This window comes from Trachemys scripta, chromosome 7 (genome assembly GCF_013100865.1).
Source record: "Trachemys scripta elegans isolate TJP31775 chromosome 7, CAS_Tse_1.0, whole genome shotgun sequence".
Lineage (NCBI taxonomy): Eukaryota > Metazoa > Chordata > Testudines > Emydidae > Trachemys > Trachemys scripta.
In genome coordinates, this window is record NC_048304.1 from 23,771,732 (window position 1) to 23,795,035 (window position 23,304).

The 23,304-nt window shown below is 56.4% G+C and overlaps 1 protein-coding gene across 1 annotated transcript; it reads right to left on the bottom strand.

Moving 5' to 3' along the window:
• Positions 1-207: 207 nt before the first annotated feature.
• Positions 208-22,753, bottom strand: SLC26A6 (solute carrier family 26 member 6). The gene is made up of 21 exons (XM_034775626.1): positions 22,560-22,753; positions 17,809-17,976; positions 16,875-17,014; positions 16,275-16,385; positions 15,408-15,583; positions 14,067-14,231; positions 11,969-12,121; positions 10,631-10,713; positions 10,301-10,448; positions 9,957-10,070; positions 9,296-9,373; positions 8,386-8,481; positions 7,465-7,571; positions 6,957-7,026; positions 5,782-5,874; positions 5,049-5,153; positions 3,430-3,516; positions 2,748-2,963; positions 2,121-2,175; positions 913-1,049; positions 208-283 (listed from the first exon to the last, which is right to left on the bottom strand). The coding sequence occupies exons 1-21, from the start codon at positions 22,751-22,753 to the stop codon at positions 260-262; spliced, it is 2,520 nt and encodes an 839-aa protein (XP_034631517.1). The 3' UTR covers positions 208-259.
• Between the last annotated feature and the right edge of the window lie 551 nt (positions 22,754-23,304).

The following is a 23,304-nucleotide window of genomic DNA, read 5'->3' on the forward strand; positions in this document are numbered from 1 at the left end:
AGAAGGAGATTTCAGGTTTGAGATAGATTCCCAGTTTGTCCAGTAGCTAAAGTGGGGTCCCAAGGGCAGATGATCTCAGGTCTCCAGTGCCCAAAGCAGATGCTCAGCAGTAGGAGATCTTGTGTCTGCTAGATTCCCAGTGGCAGGGAATCCCATGTCACCTGCCCTTGTAAACATCAGCCAGCAAAAAGAGTCCTCTGGAAACATGCTCCCTCTCACCTGTTCAGCTCCTGGGGACAGTAGATGCTGTTTCTGGTGGCTACAGTTTAGTGCTGGAATAAGACTAAAAAGTCAAATAGTAATAAAGAGATTGGTTTGGTTTCCCCAACTCCCTGGAATAACTCCACATTCCCGTGGCTTCCCCCCACCACCACCCGAAGGCTCTGCACTGTGATGAGAGTGGGGTGCAGCCCATTAACATTGTTCTGTTCATCAGCCAGCAGGAGGGAACCAAGAGCAATATGATGTGCTCCTAGCTCTGACTGGCCTGGAGAATGGGGGTCTCTCTCCCGCAGGAGCTGGGTTTTTTCCCTCTGCAGGTCTCCCAGACCCTGCTGACACAAGGGTTTCAGGGCATGCACTTGGCTTCCTTGCATGGCTGCATGTGCAATAGCCCAGAAGGCCACCTGAATGGGATAGTGTTAATGACAGAGTCTGCTCAGAGGTCTGCCTAACTGAGAAGCAATTGAGGAAAAGTGAGGTGGGGAAGGACAGCAGATGTAGTGGTGGTGGTGGTGGAGAGAGAGCCCATTGGCTAGGCAAGGGTGGGTAGGGGAGGTACACACACTGGCATGGCTGGTGGAGGGAAGCATGCTGGCCAGCAACTCGTAACAAAAAGCTGCTTTCACATCTGTAAACCTGGTGGACTGCCAGGGAGACAGTTTTTCTAAGTGAAGCAAAAAGACTGCTTACTGTGACCGGCTGTGGCATGCTCTGTCCCTGCTCCCTGGTGACATAGGTGATGGCATCATGCACTGACGCGAAGAGGTGGTGCTTGGTGATGGTTTGGCTGAAGAAGTTGCCTTTTTCCAGCTGGTCAATGACAGAAGCTGAGGGGAAAAGAAGGTGGCACAATAACACCCAGGAACAGCTCTAACTTTTTTGCCGCCCCAGGCAAAAAAAAAAAAAAAAGCCCGCCGCCCCGCCCTCCCCCCCCCGACCCCCATGCCGGGCTGCCAAAACCCCCGCCCTCCCCGAGCGCCGCACCGCACCAACCCTCGCCCCCCCCAGCGCCACACCGCCGAAGCCCCCGTCCCCTGAGCGTCGTGCCAGCCTCTGCCCCCCCAGTGCCACGCCGCTGAAACAAAACAAAAAACCTCGAGTGCTGCCCCACCGAACCAAAAAAAAACAAAAAACCCCGAGCGTCCCCCGCCACCCCAAGATTGGCCGCCCCTTCCAAGGTGCCGCCCCAAGCACGTGCTTGGTTGGCTGATGCCTGGAGCCGGCCCTGATAACACCAGGACACCCTAGAGTGAAAGCATGAAGACTGGCCGACGTGCCCAGCCTTGACCCCCACCCACCCTCCACACACACAACCACCTCTCTTTTTCTTTGCTCTTTACTGTTTGCCTTTGGGATTCTTTACTTTGGGAAGTGCTGGCAAAATCATCCGAGCTGGAATTCAGGGAAACAGAAATGCTCCCCTGGATGTGGTCTCTGTTCTGGAGTATAAACAGACTCTGGCATTTCACCTTGGGAATTATGCCTACTTGCAGGGGCTTTGGCTGATCTCCTGAATAGGGCTTGGGAAAGATTCCCCACGCACATACCCTGGCTCAAATTCAGCTATGGCAGAAGCTGATATGATTCGTGTTGACCTCAGAGGGATTTACACCAGGGCTGAATTTGGTTCCTAACGTGGGATCTGAACTACTAGTCACACTGGGTTTGAAACCAGTTCAGTGAGCACTTTCCATCTGGTTAACATCTGAGGCTGGTATGGTGTGGAGAGGAGAAGAGAAGACAAAGGAAGGTGAAACCAGAAGCAAGAACCTGACTCTGCTCCAAGGGAGGGCAGATGGGGATTTCAGTGTGACAAGATACATCCTCCTGAAGGGAGGACTTGCTATCAAATGGAGGGTCCACAGCTTTGCTGCGCCTGAGCTTTGAGGCCTCCTTACCATGGCAGCCAACAAGAAACACATCCACTTCTATCTCCTGGAAATCTCTGAATATCTGCCATGGACACAAGCACAAAGAGATGAGTCGAGCCCCTCCACAGACTCCCGTCCCTGGGGGCCATGCCACATGGCCAGCAGCAGCACCACATGCAGAATGGGATGGGGTACGCGATTACTAGCCGACTGCCCCAAAGCAGCCCCAGATGTCCCCTTGGCCCCAGCTGCCAATCTCCTGTGGGCTGCCTGGAAGACAAGTTAGGGATGTGAAACATACTCTACATCTTGATGCCCAATTTACAGCTGACAGGCCTGGGCACACAAGGTGACGCAGAAGATGTTAAAATGCCAGCATGTGGGAGTGGGTGTGTATGTTGGAGAGAACAGCTCCTCTGTCACAGACAGCAATGGCTCAGAGGGAAGGGTGGTGGGTGACAGGATCAGGGAGGGGATGGGGACAGGTTGGAGCCAGTGTCTGGTGAGATTTCACCTTAGCTGGTAGCAGAAGAGCAGATCTGAGGCACTCAAGTTCCCAGCACTGGGTGTCTGAATTCTCCCACCTTGCAGAGCTCGGTAGGAGAGTCCCCAGGGCAGCTGTGCCTGGGACATTTTCCCTGCCTTTCCCCTTACGTTCTTTAGGATCTTTATGCAGACAGTATCCACAAAGTTGACGGGGGTGAAGTCCAGTATGAGGGAGTGGAGGTCGGGCTTTTTGAGACCTAAGGACTCCAGGGTGGGTTCATTGAAGGCTTTTGGGGTGCTGCTGGCTTGGGGCTCCAACTCGATCGTGCTTCCATTGGAGTCAACCACTGCAGGGCCAGATCCATTGCAGTCACTCCCCAGCTCCTGTGGGGAAGAAAACAGTTCCCCCCCCCCATCAAATGAGATGATGGCATTCCTCAGGGAGCACCTCAGCCAATAGCAGATGAGCGTCAAACTGACTGACTGCACCGTATCAGCACAGGCGGCAGTGAGACAGAGGTTTGGAAAGTATCTATTTCCACTGGTGAAAAACAAGGCTTGAAATGAGACGTTAGGGGTTTCGGCGGCCCTGACCCCTACTGACACCAATCACCCTAGCACACATCAGAGCAGAGTGGGAGATGGCCCATGCCCTAGATTAATGACATATCTTATTCCCCAGGTGTCTGGGGAGGAGGAAGGGATGAGGGCTGGGAGGGTTTTCTTGCTTGCTAATGGAGGGTTTGTGTTAATGGTAAGGAAGACCATTGTGGTTGAGATTTTACCATGACAGTCAACTATGTCAAGCCCTGTGGGACTTGGATTTTTAAAGATCAACATAGATAAATACCTGCGTATTGGTCTCCATGTCAATATCTACAAAGCCAAGGTCATCGCTGCTGGGGTCAGATGCCTCTGAGAGTTTGGAGTTAGTTTTCTGTTACCAAAGCCAGATGGGGACAGAGAACGTTAAAGCAGGGTTGGTGTAGCCACACAGTCCACATCACCCCGCAGGAGGCTTGTCAACCCCAGCAAGGAGATTTGGGACAATATAGGTCATAACATAAAAGCAGAGTCTGGTTCAGTCCCATGAGCCACCTAGTCCAGTATCCAGTCTCTGACCATGGCCAGGTCAACGGAAGGTGCAAAGCTGCCAGAGTGGACAATTCCGGAATAACTTGCCCATGAGGGAGGTATCTTCCCTAGCCCAGTACATAGTGGTTGGCTTTATTCATCCTAAAATTTCGTTTGCTCTTAGGACTGTCCTTATGCAATGAGAGGGGGTTTTCACTGAGCTGTCTGCAATGGCAGCTAACTGCCTACACTCACCCACCATTCTCTCCCCATACAAATATTACCATTAGTAAATATATTCTACACCAGGCCTAGAGTGGAAGCTTCTGGGGCACCCCACTGCTAACATTTGCAACATGGAAAACTGACCATTTATTCAGAAGTGGTGGACAAAGGATTGGACCTGGGTTCTATTCCTGGTTCTGCCACTGGCCTACTGAGTGACCGGAGGCAAGTCACAGCAACATGCCTCAGTTTCCCCATGCATAAAATGGGAGTAATGATCTGACCTCTTCTGTGCAGTGCTTTGAGATCTGCTAGTGAAAAGTGCTATATAAGAGCTAGGTATTCCTTCTCTTTATTCCCTTTCTCTTCAGCCAGTTTTGATCAATGCCAGAACTTTAACTCACCCTAAGACAGCTTAGGGTCCCTAACGGCCTCTTCTGAGAGAATTTGCCTTTTGAAAATCCAAATAACTTTTGCCAACTGAGTCGCCTGTATTTGCTCTTTACTTGACATGCTCAAAGGAATCTAGTAAGTTAGAGAGGCATGATTTCTCTGCAGATGGTATGCTGGTCTGTTCCCATCATATCATGTCCATGGGGGGCGTATAAGTCCTCTTTAATTATTTGTTTGGCACTGAAGTTAGGTTCATTAGTTTGGAATTTCCAAGATCACACCTTGCACTTGTTTCTAATATCCGACCACTCACCAAATGCTAGTGAATCACTGTCTCCTTAATTATTAACACCAGCAGCCTCCTCCCCAACCTTGGACCCAACTCCAGTGTCAGGTGGTTCCCTGGGATTTCTTTTCCATGCCTGGTGGCTCCAATCAGTACAGATGCTTGTCAGGCTCAGGACATTCCCCAGGGGCCAAGGCCTACCCTTGGGTTTCCCACCCCCTAGGGAAAGATGAGCCATTTCCAGTGTGGGTCCATCTTTGATTCTGAAGACTAGGGAGAGCCAATCTAGAGAGAGGGATTAGGGAAAGAGAGGGAGAAGTGGGGGCAGGGAGGAATGGAGAGCTCGGAAGAGGGAGTGAGAAGAAAGAGAGAGGAAGGAGGAGACCAAGAGAGATATGTAAGGAGAGAGGAGGATGAGGATATGGATGAAGGGAAGGAGAAAGAGACAGACTGGAGGGAACCCCAGAAGGAAACATTTGGCAGAGATGAACCTTTTTCTTCTTTGCCTCTTCCTTCTTGTCCTTCTCCTGCTGTTTCTTCTGTTTCTTGAGGGCTTTCTTCTTCCTCCCAATGAGGTAATCGACATTAATGCCACTCTGCAAAAGATACAGCTCCCTGGGATATGGAAGCCACTGACCTGCTCTCTCCCAACCCACTTCCCACCGCATGGTGCAGGGAGTCCCCACAGCTGTTCCTGCACAGAATGGAGCTCTCTCCTTCCACATCCTTTTCTTGGCTTCTGGGAACAGGAGAGCTTAGAGCACTAGTTAACTGCAGGAGCAGAGCCCAGGAGCAGGATAGGAAAGGTTGGCTTGCAGTTAATGCAATGGACTGGGACTCAGCAGAGTGGGGTTCTATTCCTGGCTCTGCCACAGGCTCCCTGGGTGACCTTGGGCCTGTGCCTCAGTTCCCCACCTACCTCAGAGGGGTGCTGTGAGGAGAACATCACTGGTGTGTGAGATGCTCCAACACTATGAGGATAGAGGCCATATTAGCCTTTCGCTAGATCCACTACATACTGGGGAAGGGAGAACCCGTGCACTGTAGCATGAGAGCTGAGAGAATCAGGACTGTGGAGTTGTGCTGCTTTCCCAGCTAGACTGGAGAATAGCACCCCAGGCCTGAAGTGACCTCCTGGCCAAGGTACTGGAGACCAGTCTGTAGAGAAGAGTCAGGCCTCGCCCCAGAGTGTGCTACGTGAGCCCATCTCTGCCCCTGCCTCACCTTCTCCTTCAGGGCCTCTGCATACAGCTCAGCGTTGGCAAAATAGACTGTGGCAGAAGAGCGGAAAATCTTCACGCCTGGAATTTCCTCAGTCTGGAAACAAAGACATGAAGAAGTTGTGAGAGGGACACTGCCTCAAAGGGGTGGGGGCTGTTCTGGGTCATGAGGGGGGAGCGGGGGAGAAATCAGTAACAGGGAGAGCTAGAGACATCACAGAAAAGCAAAGCCACGCCCCCCAGCATCTCTGGGCTCCCCTACTCCTCAGCTCCCCCCTCCCTGTTCTCCTGCTGCTCCACCTCAGGTACTTGGAACGGCCTCACTGCATCCCTTAGAGCAGTGGTTCTCAACCAGGGGTATGCATAGCACTGCGGGTACACAGAGGTCTTCCAGGGGGTGCTCAACTCATCTAGATATAAGCCTAGTTTTACAACGGACTACAGTACATAAAAAGCACCAGTGAAGTCAGTCCAAACTAAAATTTCATACAATGACTTATTTATACTGCTCTATATATTATAGACTGAAAATGTAAGTACAATATTTATATTCCAATCAATGTATTTTGTAATTATATGATAAAAATGAGAAAGGAAGCCCTTTTTCAGTAATAGTGTGGCTGTGACACTTTTGTGTTTTTATGTCTGATTTTGTAAGCAAGTAGTTTTTTAAGTGAGGTGAAGCTTGGGGTACACAAGATAAATCAGATTCCTGAAAGGGGTACAGTAATCTGGAAAGGTTGAGAACCACTGCCTTAGAGCCCCCAAAGCCCCTACAGGGTCCCACCACTAGCAAGGCCTGCAGCTTACACAGCTGAACTGGAGGGAGACCTGGCTTTCTAGGGGGTTGTAAAGCACCAGGCACACTCACAGTCCTCTGGAAAGGAGGAGCCCTTCCTCCCCAGTGGGAAGGGAAAGTGGCATCCAGTCCCTGAAGGCCAGTACTCACAGGCACTGATAGGACAGGAAGCTCCTTCTGGGAAGGACAATGCCTGACAAGGACTTTAACCCTTTTACTCCTGGATGTGCCCTATCTCAGCTCCCCTGGCTGCTCATGGCAGCTTTGGCCCCAGCGTCCTGGTTTGCCTAATACATTCAGCAGCAGCAAAGGAGCTGGTCTGTCTTCCTTCATGGGTCCCCTCTGGTCACTCCCTCAACTATCTCACCACCTGCTTGTACCTTGTTATATTCCACCACGTCTCTGTAGATGTCCGTGTTGGAAACCTGCCCCAAGATGGAGTAGCGGGGCCTGAGGGGAGACAGAGAAAGAGAGCGGGGTTAGCAAAGGTACTGTCTATCCCGCGGGGAGTGATGTTGTGCCTTACATTCAGAGTATTGCCCCAGTGACCTGGTGGTGATAGAACATTGACAGCCATGCTGTGAGAGGGCATAGTCATGCTAAACCAGGCTAAAGCCTTGTGTGTGCCCATGAGCTGCCATGGGCTATGGCTTTGCTTCGTCCATGGGTGGTGAAGGTGGGCAGGGGTACAGAATTAATAGCAGCTTTTCAGCAAATGGGCGTCTCAGACTGTGCCGATGTCATCAGTGGCTCATATGTGCCCATTAGCAGTCCCCCGCCGTGGTGTGCACACGAGTATCCAGACAGGGCAGGGTACTACTAGTCGCTCAGTAGCACTTACTGGAGCTCAGAGGGAGGTGCATGGTATATTGGGACAGTACTACTCACATCTGGGTCCGGAAGATGACTGTGAGCAGGGCAAACGCCACAGAGACCCCCAGCCCCATGTCTAGGTTCAGCAGAAGGGTGGCCACGAAGGTCACGAGCCAGATGAGCTGTAGCAGACAAAGGCAGGGTAAGTGCTGGGGAAGGGGAGCAGGTCTGCGGTAGACTCTGGCTACTTCGGTGTGACGTTTGCTAGTGCACTGGCCATCGCTGCCAATGCTAATGCTGCCATGCAGTCCCAGGAAGAGCTGTACTGTGGGAGGGACCTTCCTTCAGGGGAGATGTTAAAACAAGGCCCTGCCTGCCCGGTCTCTAGTGGGAATCCCGGGTGGAAGTTAGAGATCTCAGGATGCCCTATGAAAAGGGTTATGGTGGGGAACGCCAGTGTCCTGGCTGACATCCCCGTCTTGTTAATTTGTGCTCTCTCTGATGTACAAAGAGGGATAAGCGCATGCTGAGAGCAGATTGGCTATTGCATTTGCCTGCAGAGTCACAGAGCCTGTGCTGTTGGGATTCAGTTCCCTGCTCTGAAGTCCCCAGGGACGCAGCAAGGCGAAAGCCGAGATGGGCTTGAGCCATGGAGGCTAGATCTGGATCCAGATAGCCTGGGTTCCAGTTCAGGCCCATTGCAGAAATAGGCCTGCACTGTGAGGTTCAGAATCTGGTCCCTGTGGTTTGGGGTTCAGAGTCCTGATTCTGACAAACGTCTATGGCCCAAATTCTATTCTCAGTTGGTTCAAGCCTGGTAAGAAGTGTCCTGGGGAAAATGCCACCTCCCTTAGTGAGGGGCTGCCAGGAGCCAGACCAGGGCAGCACTGGGGACTGCCCTTTTTGTGCTCCCCAAAGGCAGAGCCCTTTGGGGCTTGTGTCAGGGGAATCAGGCCCCATGGTCCAAGGCCCATGGGGGCCGCTTGTGTTTCTTACCAGATCTATGCGATTGGACCGCCACAGTGTGCGAATGTCTGTGAACTGCTTGAACATGCCCTTCAGGTTCACAATGATGATGGCAGCTAAGATGGCCTGGAAGAGAGATCCCCAAAGCTGTAAGGACTCAGCGGGCACTGCGGGGCCATCCCAGGACCCCACAGCCTGATGACTCCAGGGGCCTGTGTTTCCCACAAGCACCTGCCTGGACAGAACAGGGTAGCCCTTCCCCACTATTACTCTGTCCTCCCACATGAGACCTGACCTGAAGGGGGTGGAGCAAACACTGAGTGAGGAAGCTCAGGCTTTGACCCCCAGTTCAGTGATTCGGCCAAAGGGAGGGAGGGATGGGAGGGAAATGCTGCCAAGGAAACACTGACCTGCCAGTGGAAGGAGAGACCTAGGGCACCCCCTTTTGCAGAGACCATTGAGTCAAATAACACAGCTGCACTTTGAAAGGTAGGAATGGAGCGATGGTCATTAACAACCCCCCTGTAATGAAGGGAGCTGTGGTAATGCGAAGGGGACTCTAGCCTCATGCAGCAGGGTGCTAGCTGGACTCCTGCAGGAATCAGGATGGGAGCATTTCCCTCTGGGCCACTGCATCACACAACTGGATAGAAGGGTTATGGGTGCTTATCTGTCAGCCTGTGATGCCTCAAACGCCGGAGGAGGGAACACTGTAAGAGATGCACCAATGATCTGATCCAGTGCGGCAGAGGAGGCTACTAGAGAGGATGGACCAACTATGGGAATTCACTTGTCCCTATATTTTTATGGGGACCCATTTTTGTCCTTCATGGGCTGATCTATAAGTGGTGCCAGTAGCTGTAATGGGCCTGGAGACTCAGGGTAACTGTACAGACGGATGAAGAGGCAGGAAGGCAGGCAGGGTTAGGACAATACATACTTTGGGCAGGTCTTGGAAGAGCTGCCCAATTTTCAAAATGGTCACTAAGATGACAAGTGAGGCGATAACCCCGGCCACCTGGAGAAGAGAGCAGAGAGATCAGTGAGAGATGGGACAGGCGTGCATGGACATTTCCACTCCCATGCAGAGACACCACCTGTATGTTGTGTCTGATATAATGGGCGTCACGCTGGCCCCGAGAGAGCACGCTGGGCGAGAAGGGGATGCAGGTGAGCTCACGTAGGAAGGCTGTCCAGCCGGTGATCCAGCATGTTCCCCTTAGGCCCTCTCTCATGTTCCCATCAGCTCTGCGAGTGCCAGAGCAAGTGACAGGCAGCCCTTGCCAGGTGGGTGAGAGTTATTTATGAGAATTGCCCCACTGCCCTCAGCTCTGCTCCCAGTGGAGCATCAATAACAATTAACCCTTTCACTACTTATTTGGTCTGGCAGATGATCCGGCCCATGAATGATGGTTAATTACTGCCCATCCATTGCCCACTGTCACCAGAGGTTAACACCCTACCTGGCTTTCCACAGCACCTTCCTGGGGTTTTCCCAGTCAGGCCGGAGATGATAGGGGAAGCTTCGTTGCCTCATGCTGGAATCCTCCAGGATTCCTCAGGGCTGAAATTGATGGGAGTACCAGCCACATGGGACTCACCTGACTGTTCCCTCCGGTGGTCTCCTGCACCAGGGTCCGGGACATGGAGCAGCTGATGCTGAAGCACTGGAAAAAGCCACCCACGAAATTACAAATCCCCAAGGCTATCAGCTCCTGCAAGGGGCAAAGCAGTGCGAAGGGTCAGGAACAGCATGGAGGCTCCCGCCCTTGCTGGGCAGAGCAGTGCAGGTCCCCACTTGGTGTCATGGGAGACCCCAAAGAGAGGGGTGGGCACTGCCCAGACTCAGATTCCTGTGGAGTGCAGGTGCCAATGACAAAAACGAAGAATAAAAAAAGGGAAGACAGGCTGGAGTGGAAAGCCCAGAGCGTAGTGGGGTCCTCACCTGGTTACTGTTCACCTTGTAGCCGTGCTTCAGGGCAAAGATCTTGCCCAAGGAGATACAGATGGCATAGCCCACCACGGCGATGGCAAAGGCATTGCCCACCACCTGCCCAAAGTAACTGACGTTGGGAGCCACTGGTGGTTTCATCCTGCAGCCAAGAGAAGGAAAGCCAGCTGGAAAGGAGCTTTCCCTCAGGGATGACAGCCTGCTCCCCCTGGCACAGCCTCACCACGCCGCCCCCAGTGTCGCAGAGGCTGCAGCAGAAACGCGTTCCATTCTCTGCCCATAATGAAGTGCCTACTACAGCGCCCGGGCTGCACCCTCACTCACCCACTGGGGATGTCGCCCACAACAGAAATCCCAAACTTGGCCTTCAGGCCAGCTCCATAGGAGATCCCCGTGGAGATGATGATCTGAAAAGAAGGGACAGCGTGAGGCAAAGAGCAACCCCCACGAGCCTGCTAGAGAACAGCAGACATGTGCCAGCCTCTGCTCAGCGCCCTCCTCGGAGGGGGTCAATGAAAGGGGCCAGCCTAGCTGAAAACCCAGACTGCCGGGTAGAGCCCATCAGCCACTAAGCCTCCCCACAACCAAGGGAAGAGCCCCAGGGCCAAGAATCAACAGACAAAAAAAGAAATAAACCGGATCAGGAGCACTTTGAAATGAATCAGACCAGGTGAGGGGTTTAAAGGAGGGAACAGGATGGAGACAGTGAGCAGGGAATCCCAGCTAGCGCCCACTGTCCACGGAGTAGCCAAGGGCAGCTGAGTCTCCATGACCCATTTCACCCAGAGACAAGCAGGGGCCATTCAGGTCTGGTTGTGGGTATGTGCTGGGGAGGGGATGGCTGTCCAATGGCTGTCCAACATTACGCACCGCTAGCCTGGGCCAGATTTAACCCAGGGACGTGCAGATGGAAGGCAATAGGGCTGTCCTTCTGGGCTCTGAATGCAATTGTCACCCCTGGGCCAGTGGATTTGCTGGCTGAGAGACCTGGCTCTGGGTGCTCCCAGCTGCGCCTCTCCTGGCAGCTGATGTAAGAGGAGCCCATCAGCACAGCCCCTGCTAGCGAAAACTGCTCTTCTTGGACCAGTGGTTTTCAAACTTTTTGTATTGCGACCCCTTTCACACAGCAAGGCCCTGAGTGTGACCCCCCCCCTTATACATTGAAAACGGAGGGGGGGGGTCATTTAATTTAAGGGAAGCTCAGGGCTGTGAGCCCCACAGAGCTGACAGCTCGCAATCCCCATGTCACCACCTTGCAGCCCCAAGGGGTTACAACCTCCAGTTTGAGAGCCCAGGCCTTGGACAACCCCAGGGAAATCTCAGCCAGACAGAGCCCCCTCCCTGGCCAGCCCCAGCACACACCCACTGGGGAACACATTCTAGGAAACTGGGGCTTGCCTCTGGAATACCTGTGGTGATACTAAGCCAAAACCTGGCCATCTTCGGGCCATGCTGCCTAAGCTACCCAAGTGCCAAAACCTCCTGGCCACAGCAGAGGAGACGAAACACTAGCACGAGGGGCAGCCACTAAACAACCACCAGTACAGGCACCCGGCAGAGAGCCGAGCCGCCGCTCTGTGGGGGTGACAGCCTGCCCTGTGCGAAGCCCCATGGGGCTGGGTGCTCTAGATACCATGCAGTTCGTGACACCCCCCTCCTTACCGTGATGAGTTCTATGGGGATGGGCATGGGGAGCTTGGAGGCAAACTTGGCACTGAGCAGCTTGACAGCGAGGATGGCGGCCATGGCGATCAGGCTAGTGACCAGGGTGCCCACGTTGGTCTGTGGCAGCTTGGTGCAGATCTCAATGAAGGCCTATGGCGAGAGGAGACCATGACACTGAATCCGTTCAGGAGACAGAGCCCCGGCGCGGAGAGGCCACCCACTGGATACGCCCCGTGGAACCACAGAGTGTCAGCACATGCCCACGTTCACGTCTCGGCACTGGCTGTGCTATCCCTGGGGCAGGGGTCCTGTCATCCCCTGTGTACATTTGGCAACTTGCACAGAGTGGGCCTGTGAGGCTGGGGTCGCCAAGCACCAGTGCAATACAGCAAGTAATACTGATACAGACTGCATACCCGTAGGGTGCCACAGCCCAAGGAGGAAGCCCTCTCACTGTCCAACCCCAGTGAACAGCCAGGGAGCACCACTCGCCTGACAGTTCTAGGGGAATCCCAGCTGCTGGAGAGACCTCCCCTCCCGTATAGCCCCAGCGCAGACCCCATCAGCCCTGGTCTGGCCCCAGCACAGGTCCCCATTAGCACACACTGTCCCCCTGGGAAATCCCAGCCCCGTCGGACCACAGCAGACCCCATTAGCAAATGTTGCTCCTCTGGGAAAGTGGCAGGCTGGATTCTTCCGTGGTTAAGAGTATTTATCAGAAAACATTAGTGGCAGCATCTAAAACCCTCTGAGGGCAGATCTCCTGCTGGTGTATGTAGTCATAGCTCCACTGAAGCCCAAGCAGCTATGACCATTGACATCACCCCAGGAGCTGGTTATATAAAATGAGGAGCTTGGGCCCTTTCCATGTGACTAAGATCTGTCACATGACACCTATTTACCAATCAGCTGCCAGAAGCCTGGGTTGGTTCACAGCTGACCAGTTGAGAGTAAATACAGAATTTTGTCCCTATCAGATGTTCCTTCATTTTATGGATGTAGGGTTACCATATTTCAAAAATAAAAAAAGAGGACACTCCACGAGGCCCTGGCCCCGCCCCTTTCCCACCCCGGCCCCGCCCCAATTCCGCCCTAACTCGGCCCATTCCCAGCCCATTCCCCAAGTCCCCGCCCTAACTCCCCCTCCTCCCTCCCAGCCATGTGAAAAGGGCTGCCCAAGCGCTACCAGCTTCACGGTTTGCCGGGCAGCCCCCAGACCCTGCGCCCCCGGCCGGCGCTTCCCCAGCACAGCTGGAGACCGGGAGGGGAAGCGCCCAGCCGGGGGCGCAGGGTCTGGAGGCTGCCCGGCAAACCCGTGAAGCCAGTAGCGCTCGGGCTTCGGGCAGCCCCTGTGCCTCCGGATCCTGCGCCCCCGGCCAGGCACTTTCTCCCCCGGGCTCCAGCTGCTCTGCTCCTCCCCTGACTCTTCGGCTCTGTTTAAGAGCCAAGTGGTCCGAGCGCTACCTGCTTCGGGCAGCCCCCGTACCTCTGGACCCTGCACCGCCGGAGCAGAGCAGCTGGAGCCCAGGAAGGGAAGTGTCCAGCCGGCGGCTCGGGGTCCGGAGGCATGGGGGCTGCCTGAAGCCGGTAGTGCTCGGGCAACTTGGCTCTTAAACAGAGCCGAAGTCTGAGTCAGGGGAGGAGCAGAGCAGCTGCGGGAGAGGAAGTGCCCGGACGGTATTTTTCCCGGACATGTTCGGCTTTTTGGCAATTCCCCCCGGACGGGGGTTTGATTGCCGAAAAGCCGGACATGTCCAGGAAAAGCCGGACGTGTGGTAACCCTAATGGATGGAACAAGTTGACCATATCCTGAGCTCCTGATTCAGGCAAATTCCCATGAAAGTCAACACGAGTAAAACTGAGGGAAGGAGGGGCCCAAGGTTTGACCCTTAAGAATGTCTGCGGTCATCAGTCTATTTTGTTACTGGGGCTCCCCAGGGGTTCCCCAAACTGTATGCAGCACCAGAGAATGTGTTTGTGCACACACCTCTTGTCTGGAAGTGTTCTGTAACAGGAGATGTAGGATCAGCGCTGGAAGGGTTAAATCCCCCCATCCCCGCCCGCCCACCACCTGCCCTAGCTGGGCTCTACTTACAGCAAACATGGATAATGGCCCTGACTGCTCAGCCACCTCCACCCCAAAGACGTACTTCAGCTGGGAGACCAGCACCTGGACGGCAGCGGCTGTGGTGTAGCCCCGCACCAAGGGCTCGGATAGGTAGGTGACCACAAATCCGAACTGCAGCATCCCCAGGGCCATCTGGAAAGAGACCCAGCGATAGTCAGCAACCAACTTCCTCTCGCAGGGTTCTCACCCTGACGCCAGCCTCATCTGGGGATGGCAGGGCGTAGCTAAACGTAAGGGTCGCCTTGGGCAGAGCTACAAGGCTTGGGGGACAGAACTACAGCTACGCGGCTGCCACCTCTATCAGTTTTCCTGAGGAACAAATAGAACTCTTGTATTTTTGCCCCTAACAGCCCTGGGCTGGGATGCCCAGCACCTCCTCTGCTTGCCCTGCAAGCTCAGTGGGACAGAACCTGGTAGGGTTTGTGCTGGGAGGGCCAGCCCAGGGGGCACCCAAGCTGCATGACTGTGGTTTGTGCTCAGGACAGTCTATGCAGCAGAGTACACAGGGAGGGGAGGGAGGCCCAGTGACATCGCTAGCACTTGACCCGGTGGCTGTTTGGGGGAGCACCCTTTGGAAAGGATGGGGGACAACACAGAAGTCTGGTGTGCTGGGCAGAACCTGGGACCCCTGGTTCCCAGGCTGGTGGGCCTGAGAGCGGGGATCTCACTTCACACACCATGCTGATTGGCCTAGCCACAAACGAAGCAGGGGTCAGCCTCAGGGAGGGACAGTGTCCCCAGTCCTGCTCTGGGAGGAGCTCACAAACATCACCAAGGGTCTGCAGTGAGCCCAGCCTCTGGACTGGTGCCAGGATGGACCCTTCAGGAATCAGCTGCGTGGCATCTCCCCCAGGACCAGCTTGAGGTCTCCAAGAGTAAGTGCAGCTTGTGCCCTTCCAGCAGGGCCCAGCCACTGAGAGACGTGATGTGAGCAGCAGGGCTGGTCTTGGTGCTGGGGTTTGGAGGAGGAATGCCCCCTGCCCACGCTGTTCATCTGCCCGGGCGGGAGGGGGGAGGGGGATGGGAGCAACTGAGGCCCAAAGGAGGAAGACAGAGCAGGGATCATGAGCCCAGCAGCACATGGGAAAGCTGCCACAGCCCCCAGATTCAACGGGTGTTTCAGGGAGGTCAGGCCTGGACTGGGAGTTGGACGGCATGGCCCTCTCAGCCTTGGATCTGTCAGGGTCCCAGGGTGTGCTGACCACCTCCACCCCTTGGACACTGGATCTGCCCACCCACCAGCCTTTGGAAACAACCCACCCAGGATCCTGGCCCAGTCTCCTGCCCCGCCCGGAGCACCCTGCGCACCTGGAAGACGCCCACCAGGATAGTGAGTGTAGCCACCAGTTCCACCCTGGCGCTGTCTCTCCTTGCCTCGTTGAGGACTGTCTCATTCGTGCCATTGACCGGATCCATGAAGTTGCTGTCGGGCATCAGCGAGCCTGTCACGCTGCCGATCATGACGGAGATGACGGCGAAGGGGCCTGCGTGGAGGGACACAGGGTGAGGTCATGGGAGTCGCCAACTCAAACCTGTGCCCTGGCAGACGATGCGTAGCCGAGACCTGCCCACCCTGTATCCTCTTGGGAGCGGGGTCACACCCAGGGTGCCTCTGCTTATCACCAGTGGAGGGGCTCCCTCCTGTAGCCAGCACAGCTACCCGGCTGCTCACTCATCTGTATCTGGCTCACAGGGTCACTTTGAGCGCTCGGCTAGGGATGTGCAAGAATTGCTCACAGGGGTCACGTGGCTGCTGGCACAGCAACTGCTGAGCGCTTTTTGTGTGGGCAGAGAGGGCTGTGCGCACACTCCTCCAGCCCTGTGCGTGGGGCGAATCTGGCCAGTTCCCTGGCAGTGGTGAGTGTGTGGGCCCGAGTCTGAGCTGTGTGCATAGGACAGGGGGAGGTTCCTGCTTTTCATGCTCTATGCTCCTGACTCTGGCCACTTCTCTTTCCTTGGCGATGCAGGAGTGCAAGGTCCCCACAAGCCCCCTGCTCTGGGCACCCCCGGCTCACCCACAGCCCCCCACCCCATTCTGGGCACCCCTGGCTCACCCACAGGCCCCCCCCATCCTGGGCACCCCCAGCTCACCCACAGGCCCCCAGCTTTCTGTTCATGCACAGCCCCTTGCCCCCCCTCACCCACAGACCTCCATCCTGGGCACCCCCGGCTCACCCACTGAGATGTGCCTAGATGTTCCAAACAGGAAGTACAGGAAGACAGGATAGAAGGATGAATAGAGGCCAGTGACGGGAGGCACCCCTGCCAGAAGCGCATAAGCTAAACCTAAACACAGCAATGAAGGCAGGAGAGTTACTAGAGGCTCCCCCCATCCCATGCACCAGCTCCCCGCCCTCCCCCATCCCATACACCCCCCCACCAATCCCCACGCCCCCCATTCCAGCTCCCTGCCCTCCCCATCCTGCCCCACCCCTTACATATGCTGCCTTCCTCCATGCCATCCCACCCTTCCCCCATCCCATACATACCCCACCCCAGCTCTTTGCCCTTCTCCACACACACTAATACCAGACCCACCCCACTCTACACCCACCCTTACACACAGGCGCGCGCACACACACCGCTCTGCCTGCCCAGTCACCCCCCCCCATAATGTATACCCCTCCCCCACCTACAGCATGTACAGCAGGGCTACAGCCTTTGGCCCACAGGCGACTGGGATGGGAGATGCCTGGCTGCGCCCCAGAGCAATCACCCCCAGAGGAATGTGTTTGCAGGCATTCCCCTGGCAGAGGTGGGGGCTGTGGTACTTACCCTGGGGGAGGTGCATGATGCCCACACTGAACCCCGAGACAATATCACCGAGGAGCCAGTCCTTGACTGGGTACCGGGGCAGCCAGCTCAGGACCGGCAGGAACCGGAACAGAAGGGACTTGGCAGCAGCACATGAGCACCTGGAGGGGTGGGGGAGCCACGAGTGAGGAGAAAGCTCTGGGCTGCACTACCCTACAGAGTCAGGAGGGCTGGAACAAGGGGATCCGGGCCTTGGCAGAGTCCTCCCCTGTCCGGGCAGTGGTCAATGCACTGAGAGCATGATACCAGCTAAAGTCCAAACCAACCGCCCCCCTGCAGGACCCCTGGACTCCCCACCAATGCCTCCCTCTGAGGGGCCCCTTCAGTAGGGACCGGAGCACCAAACTGCAGCTTTAGAACCACCAGGCCAAGTCTGTGTGCAGTGATGGCAAAGGCCCGTGCACGATACTGGCCCAGGGCATCACTGGCCTTCCTGCCACTTCGGCCCTGGGCTGGCCAGGGGCCCAGCATGCCCTGGGGGGATGCCTGGTGCACAGCACTCTCCACCTGTCTGGCACTCGCCTGTGTGTGGAGTCAAGGAATAACAGCTCCGCAGCACCAAAGGGCATGGGCCAAAGGGCGAGCAAGGCATGAGTGCATCCTAGCCGCAGGGGCCGGTGCCTTTACACCCCTTCCCCCTGCTCTGGCTCCAGCGGTGGGGCCTGATTCTGGGCAGTCCCAAACCCAGTGCTCTTTCCTGGGGACAAGAGCCATTTTAGCTCTGGGCTCCTGCATATGGACAGGGCAGGCAACAGCGGGAACCCGGTCAGGCAAAGAAAAAACACCCTGCCAGGGTTGTAAAACCCCTATCAGCAACCCACAGGGCGGTAACACCGCCCCCTTGTGCCACTTCTCCCTCTCTGGTGACTGGGGAGGTGTGTGAAGCGCCCCCTACCTTACACCCCGGACCTTGCTGCAGAGAGAGGGCCGCGGAGCCCGAGTTCTCGGTGCGATCTCCTCTAGCTCAGCCTCGCTCAGAACCTCACTGTCCGCCTGGGATGCCCAGGGGCGGCGCCGCAGCTCGCTCTGCTCCATCGCCACGGCACCAACCCCACCCGCACTCCTGTGTGGCCTTCAGGCTGAGATGAGAAGAGGAGACGGGCTGAGTGCTGGCAGTGCTACTGCCCCCCGGGGGACGCCTGTCCCTGCCCACGCCCTGCCGCCATTGCTTGGAGGCCTGTTCAGCCGTGTGTGCTGGGGAGTCCCAGGCCACAGGTGCCCCTTGGGGAACTGTTTCTCCTGCAAGCTGAGGAGCTGTGCCAGTCTCCACCACTCCATCGCCAGCTCAGGCCAGAGTCTAAATCTGCTGAGCGATCCAGTGGGTTGGTGTGACCTAGCACACACTCACAGTTAGACTCTGACCCCAGGAGCCAAGGACAGGCCCAGCCTTTGGGAGTTCCCAGAAGCCATGGGGGCAGGAGAGAGCCAGGGCTCAGTGAGGGTGCAGGGATCTCAGCAGTGCCGGGGGGCAGCACAGCATGGAGCCTGCTGTCTGCGGAGGACACCGGCAGGCGGACTCACTTTGGGGGCAATGGGGCAGGGCATTTAGGAGCAGAATTATTCCCTTGGAGCAGACCTAGGCCACTAGGAGATGGATGGATCCAGGGCCCTGCCTCTTCGGGCTGCTGGTGACTCCCCTGCACCTTATGATTAGGGGGCACAAGGCACCAGGATTTGGGGGAGGAGAACTCCCTGCCTCTCTCTCACTCCTGTCCCTGCACCAGAATCTGGGCCCCAATCTCACCCCTAGGAACACTGCAGCCCAGGCCCTTGGCCGCGCAGCTCCGCGTCACTGCACGGCTCCAGGCTGGAGTCAGTGCTTGTCCGAGCCCAGCCTGCTCCCCCAGTCCGATCCTGCAAGGAAGTGGCAGCTCCATGCTCATTACCTCACAGCTGTATGCTTTGGAAATGATTCTGCTGTCCCAGGTCCTGGTGGCTGTGAAGGAGCAGCAGCTGGGCTGAGTGGAGTGCGAGGGGGCAGTCCTTGGGTAAACCCAGAGTGATTCTGGGCTGCATCCTGGCTGCAGTGTGGGCCCTACACTCACTGCCCTCTTTGCAGTCCCTGGCATAGGGGCAGGCCAAGGGCTGGCGGGTGCATGGTCAGTGTGCTATGTATTCCAGCTGTTCTGGACTAGGGGATGGTCCGTTGGGGATCACTGCGTCCCGAGTGCAAGTGCAAACAGCCCAGTGGCTGCTCTCCTAGCCTATGCCAGGGACAAACAGTGACTGCTGAGTGGCCAGGAACAGGCTCCCTGCAGCCAGCCCAGCTCCACGGGGCAGCTCCGTGCTGAGCCTGCACCTGCAGACTTTGCACTTTTCACATGAGGGGTTTTTGTTCTCAGCAAGAGTAACTGACTTTCTAGGCTAAACGGGCAGCCATTGGTGGTGTTACCCATACACTCCATCCTCACCCCCCAGATACACACACGTACAGCTGTGTACCGATACCCCCCCACTCCCACCCCCTGACACACTCATGTACAGCTGTGCACCTACACCCTCTGCCCTGCCAGCCATACAGATGTTATACCTCTACACCCGCCCCTCAGACACATACATGTATAGCTGTGTACCAATATCCACTGCTCCCCTTCCCTCAGATACATACAGATACAGCTGTGATCCTATACCCTCCACCCTTGGCCCTAAGCCTCACACAGGCACAGCTGCATACTTATACCCACTGCCCCCACCCTCAACACATACATACAGCTGTGTACCTATACCCTCCACCCCCCAGACGCTCACATGTACAGCTGTGTACCGATACCCACCCCCCGACAATCACATGTACAGCTGTGCACTTATATCCGCCCCCCCCCCAGATGCTCACATGTACAGCTGTGTACCAATACCCTCCACGCCTGCCTCCCTCCGCGCATGTTCAGATATACCAGTGCACGCACATATGCATGCACACACCGCTCTCCAGTCAGACTTAGCAAGGATTTTAATTGCCAGGTCTGAATGTGTTCAGTGCTGGTCATAGGGACCAGAGCGGCAACCCTGGAGCCTCCATTTCTGCAGGCAGAGCCTGGCTTCCCTGGAGAGGTCATGGGAGGGAGAGGCACATCGGGTCATTGGCATCTGTTGCCACTGCTAAGCCCTGGCTGCGGGGTGGTGGGAGGTGCTATCGTTCGGGCAGCAGGCTCTTCTGCTCCCAAGAGCGACTGTTTGTCTCTTGGCCCTGGGCTCAGCCCGCTGCTCCATCTCACACGGGCCAGACCTCGGCTAGGTGGGAGCCACCCAGTCAGAGGGCAGGGCTCAGGTACATAGGGCACAGTGCCAGCCCCCAGAGGAATGAAGCAGAGCCCATTTGGCTGTGGGAGTGGCAAGGGCTGGCCAATCTCCTCTCCTTGCTCTGGGCCCCTCATGAGACCCCACACATAGCAGCAAACGAGCTCAGCCCTTCACCCCAGGCGTGATCCCTGCCAGTGCTCAGGGTTTAGAGCTACAGCCACCAAGGAGAGCTTGGCCTGCACAGCTCCCTGGGGGCCTCACAGGGCTACAATAGCAGTGTAGCCATTCCTGCTCGGGCTGGTGCCTGGGCTCTGAAACCCAGCTGGGGGGATGGGAAGGCTCTCGGAGCCTGAGCGGGAACAGCTCGCTATTTTTAGCACAATCGTGCGAGCCCAGCGTGACCACCCATCCTTTATTTAAGGGGCATCCCTGCACAGCAAGCACAGCGCAGGTGGGGGGACAGCTGCCTGTGGGGCACAGTGCAGCCCCGAATAGCTGGGCATGATGTACCGTGCTGCCCGCAGACAGCCCCCCAGCATGCCCTCCGCTGGCGGCCTGGAGGAGAGCTGGGACCCCCTTCGTACAGCAGTCAGGCCCCTTGCTTTCACACCAGCATCCTGGTGAAGACAGTCACAGCAGGGCACGGTGGGGATACTTCCCTGCGGTGCCCCGGCTCCTCGCAGCGACAGGGCTGATCAAGGAAGTGGGCTATTTCCCTCCCAGCCAGCCTAGCTCAGGGAGAGCCTAACCCAGCCGTCCTGTGGGGCTGGGCAGAGCCAGCTCTGTGCTCAGGGTCTGACAGCACGTCTACACTGCACCGCCACCCCCGGCAGCGAGTCTCAGAGGCCAGGTCTCTGGACTGGGACTCGGGGGTTTGCGTAGGGTGAGCCCCTTTGTGGGGGGCAGGATAGAAACAAAGGGAAACCACATGAGGGACAAGGGTTTATTTTACGGGAGGTTTTAGGGAAACACCATTTCCCTCAGCACATTGTGTATTTTTTCTCAAGTGTACATTCCTACTGCCCTCCAGTACACTGTAGAAGCCAGGGGCCAAAGTGGGACACATCACAACAGCCGCATGCTGACAACCCCTCCACACACAAATCTACTGTCTGCACCTAGGGCTCTCGTACCTCATGGAGATGGGGGCATAACCCCCATTAGTGCTAACGGGGTGTCCTACCCCTATTAGTGCTAACAGGGTATCCTGCCCCCCTTCGATTTGGGGCATAGCCCCCATGAGTGCTAATGGGGTGTCCCGCCCCCATGATTTGGGGCATAGCCCTAGGGACGGGTAATGGAGGTGCTCTGTGCACACTCAGCTCAGATCCAGTGAAGTTGATGCCAAGCTGAGCTGCTCCTGGTGCTATGCTGAGATGGCTGGAGCAATTCCCCTGCTGGGTGAGGTGCCCCCTCTGCCCCCTGGCTAGCTGCAGCTCTCCCCCTCAGCGGGAGGAGACACTCTTCCGCAATCGCTGGTGCTTACCTGGCGTGCCCGACAGCCCTCCAGTGAAGTGTAAACGCTCCTTCCCACTATTAATACTTGACTGTGATCTTTGAGACACCACTCCCCCCTCCCACCCTCCTTCACCTGCCAAGAGGGCGCCACAGCCTCATGTGTCAATAGGTTTAAAGGTGCAAACCCTGAAAGTGAAGTTGCCAGGCTGGGGGCCCCTGGGTGGGCAATCAGGCCCCGAGGAGGCTAGGGCAGAGGCCTGTGGGTCATCTACAGGGGGAAGTCTCCCTGAAATCCCTTCCCGCACTGCACACCCTCCCACGTCTCTGTCATGGCCCCACAGCACAGCCGCCTCAGGAGAGCTGGGTGGAGATCCTTGAAGCCTACCAATGTGGCACCTCAATCAGCCACAGGGTGGCCCTGCTGAGCACAGCCCTGTGCTTCCATGATAGGGTAACCAGATGTCTGGATAGGGGCTTTGTCTTATCCACTCAACTATACCCCCTCCTCCCGAAAAAAAGCGTTTTGATATTTTCACATTTGCTATCTGGTCACCTTACCCCCGGCTGGCTGGACGAGGCCTCAGGGTGAAATGTTCCCGCTGGCCTGTCCATCCCTTCAGTCCTTGCCAGTCGCTGACACAGGGGATGGCCCATTGCCCCTTCCAGAGACCCTGGCTGAGAACTGTTCCCCCGGGGTGTGGAGCCGGCACTCTTCATCCACATTGCGAGGACCAGAGGCTAGTAGCAGCGCCAGGAGCTGCCTGCAGAGGGCACCCTCAGGGGCAACGTGTATGTTTCCTACCCAGGGGCAAGTAGCCTCAGTCTAGGGCTGTTCCCCAGTCAGAGCCATGGGAACCTTGCTCTCAGTGGGTGGGAGCCTGGGGCAGCAGGAGCCTTGGGCATTGGCAGACCATGCTGGGGCGTGTGTTGGAATCTAGGGTCTCTCACGAAGAGTCCCCTGGCACCAGCCCTTCCCATCTCTCAGCCAGCCAGATCTCAAACCAGACAGGGCTTTGTAAGTCACAGCCAACACCCCTAACTGGAGGGAATGCTGCTCCGCTCTGCACCAGCAACAGTTCGGCTTCAAACAGCTCCCCGACCTTGCAGACCTTGGCCCTGCTGCCAGCCAGTTCATCCTGCATGTCCCTGACTTCCCTCCTCTCACGTCCCCCGCTCTGCCAGCTCCACTCCCTGTCACATCCCCAAGCAGCTCTGCACCTTTTCCTGTGCTACCCCCAGGTGTAGGTCCTTCCCGAACCTGCAGCCATGCCCTTCCCTCTGCTCCTTCAAACCCTGCCCCAGACGCACTCCTCCCAGGCAGCCCTGTCCCATTACCAATGCCCCAATCCAGCCTTTTCCTGGGCACTGCCCCCGAACACACCACCAAGAAGCACCTCTCAGGCTTTTTCACTGCCAGACCCCTCGATCTCCCAGCACTCCCTCATGTCTCGTCCCGAGTGCCAGATCCTCAATGCCACAGACATCTTTGGCTGAGCAGGAGTAACCTTGGATGGTCCTATAACGCCCTTGCCTACAGCCTTGGTGCTCCCATAGGCCACTGAGTTCCTAGGGCAATGCCCACTGGCAAAGGTGGGTGCTTACCAAAGTGTTCTACAGGGACAGCTGTACCCAGTGGCCTATTTTATGTGCACTCACTGAGCACATGAGCTCAGAGCCAGGAGTTCCCTTATCT

Coding starts and splice junctions, on each gene's coding strand:
- SLC26A6 (XM_034775626.1), bottom strand. CDS start 22,753: ATGCAGGATGAACTGGCTGGCAGCAGGGCCAAGGTCTGCAAGGTCGGG. Junction 17,977..22,559: donor CTGGTGCCAGGGGACTCTTC/GTGAGAGACCCT, acceptor AAGGCCACACAG/GAGTGCGGGTGGGGTTGGTG. Junction 2,964..3,429: donor ACATGGAGACCAATACGCAG/GTATTTATCTAT, acceptor TCTTCCCCACAG/GAGCTGGGGAGTGACTGCAA.